The sequence below is a fragment of the Gastrolobium bilobum genome, unplaced genomic scaffold (assembly GCF_033153095.1).
Source record: "Gastrolobium bilobum isolate Gb01-03AN ecotype WA unplaced genomic scaffold, APGP_CSIRO_Gbil_v1 utg16078, whole genome shotgun sequence".
NCBI classification, from domain to species: domain Eukaryota; kingdom Viridiplantae; phylum Streptophyta; class Magnoliopsida; order Fabales; family Fabaceae; genus Gastrolobium; species Gastrolobium bilobum.
The window spans coordinates 1-1,947 of NW_026896197.1; the positions used below are offsets into that span (position 1 = coordinate 1).

A 1,947-nucleotide genomic window follows, 5' to 3' on the forward strand; every position below is an offset into this window, starting at 1 on the left:
CTTTCCAGCATCTGATCAATAAAGGGCAATGGAAAATGATCTTTCCTTGTGGCTGTGTTCAACCTTCTGTAGTCCACACACATTCTCCAACCTGTGATGGTTCTAGTTGGAATTAACTCATGCTTTGCATTTTTTACTACAGTCACACCACCCTTCTTCGGAACTGTCTGAACCGGACTTACCCAAGCAGCATCTGAAATAGGGTAAATCATACCTGCATCAAGAAGCTTCACAACTTCTTTTCTGACCACCTCCTTCATCATCGGGTTTAGCCTTCTTTGCGGTTACCTTACAGGTTTGATGTCATCTTGCTGAGAATTTTGTGCGTGCAAACAGAGGGGCTTATTCCCTTCAAATCAGAAATAGACCACCCTATGGTAGTCTTATGAGTTTTTAGAACTTCAACCAGCTTCTTTTCTTGGTCAGAAGATAGTCCCTTATTGATGATTACAGGGTACGTCTCTTCATCTCCCAAGAATACATATTTCAAAGTATTAGGCAGAATTTTCAATTCAACCTTAGGTGCCCCAACGTCTATGTCATCAATTTTTTCTTTAAGCACCTCCACAGCAACTTCCTTTTTTTCAAAGGGCATATGTTCACAGGCTCTCAACTCATAATCAATCTCTTGAGGACTCACCTTCTTCTGTTGAACGATTTCTTGAAAAACATCAATTTGAAAACAATCACTATGCTCAGCGGGTCTTTTCATAGCCTCAGAAACATTATAAGTAATCTCCTCATTATTCATCCTCAACTTAATCATTCCTTGCTCAACATCTATTAGAGCACGGGCTGTAGCCAAAAAGGGCCTACCTAAGAGCAAAGGCTTCCCACTTCCTTCCTCCATATCCAACACCACAAAGTCAGCAGGAAAGATAAACTTGTCAACCTTGACAAGGACATCTTCTATAATCCCATTAGGTGTCCTCACGGATCTATCGGCAAGTTGAAGAGAGACCGCTGTAGGCTTCAATTCTTCAATCCCCAAAGACTTATAAACAGAAAGAGGCATCAAATTGATACTAGCCCCTAGATCACAAAGAGCTCGACCAATGCAAATATTGCCAATAGCAATAGGGATATTAAAACTCCCCGGATCACTAAGCTTAGCTGGAATCTTCTGCTGAATAAAGGCACTACACTTCTCAGTAAGTGTCACTGTCTGGCATTCCTGTAGCTTATGCTTCCTTGACAAAAGATCCTTCATGAATTTTGAATAACCAGGCATACTTGCTAAAGCTTCTGCAAAAGGGATGTTTATGTGCAGCTTCTTGAAGATGTCTAAAAACCTGCCATACTGTTTGTTATAAGCCTCTTTCTTGAACCTCTCTGGGTAAGGTGCTTTAGACCGCACATATTCATGACTCAGCTCATGCTCTTTCTCAACCACAACAGGTCGCTCTGCAACCTTTTCTTTTTCAGTAACAGTTTCTTTGTTTTTTTCTTTCACAATTACCTCAACCTCTGGCTCAACTGCTCCATCATGCTTCTCGTCCTCTTTCGCACAATCTAGAATTGGAGTTTTAAGAGGCGCAACCACTTTGCCACTTCTAGTAATAATAGCCATGCAGTCTTCCTTTGGATTGATAACTGTATTACTTGGAAAAGTACCTGGAATTCTTTCTGAAACTTGCTTTGCCAATTGTCCTATCTGATTCTCCAGGTTCTTGATAGAAGCATTTGTATTTTTGTTGTTGGCTCTAATCTCCTCCATAAAGGTATTAGTGGTCTGAGCCATCTCATTAGAAGTCTTGGCCATTTGTGCAAAGGCTTTTTCCCACTCAGCAGGCTCTCGTTGTTGACTCTGTGAAGGCTGATTATAAGTATTAGATTTGAAATCCATGCCAACTCCCTGAGCTCTCCGCTGAAAATTGTTACCACCACCAGAAAAATTCTGATTTCTCTGAAGATTTGGCTGCTGAGGGCGCTGGTCATACCATATAC

The 1,947-nt window shown here is 41.1% G+C and overlaps 1 protein-coding gene across 1 annotated transcript; it reads right to left on the reverse strand.

Moving 5' to 3' along the window:
• Positions 1 to 289: 289 nt before the first annotated feature.
• LOC133298194 (uncharacterized) lies at positions 290 to 1,570 on the reverse strand. Its single transcript, XM_061497452.1, has 2 exons — positions 1,460 to 1,570; positions 290 to 1,411 (listed from the first exon to the last, which is right to left on the reverse strand). The coding sequence occupies exons 1-2, from the start codon at positions 1,568 to 1,570 to the stop codon at positions 290 to 292; spliced, it is 1,233 nt and encodes a 410-aa protein (XP_061353436.1).
• Positions 1,571 to 1,947: the final 377 nt, after the last annotated feature.

Bases quoted from the DNA above. Each gene is read 5' to 3' on its own strand.
- LOC133298194 (XM_061497452.1), bottom strand. From the start codon at position 1,570: ATGGCTATTATTACTAGAAGTGGCAAAGTGGTTGCGCCTCTTAAAACT. The intron at 1,412-1,459 runs GTAATTGTGAAA...GAAAAAGAAAAG, and splicing joins CAGTTGAGCCAGAGGTTGAG to GTTGCAGAGCGACCTGTTGT.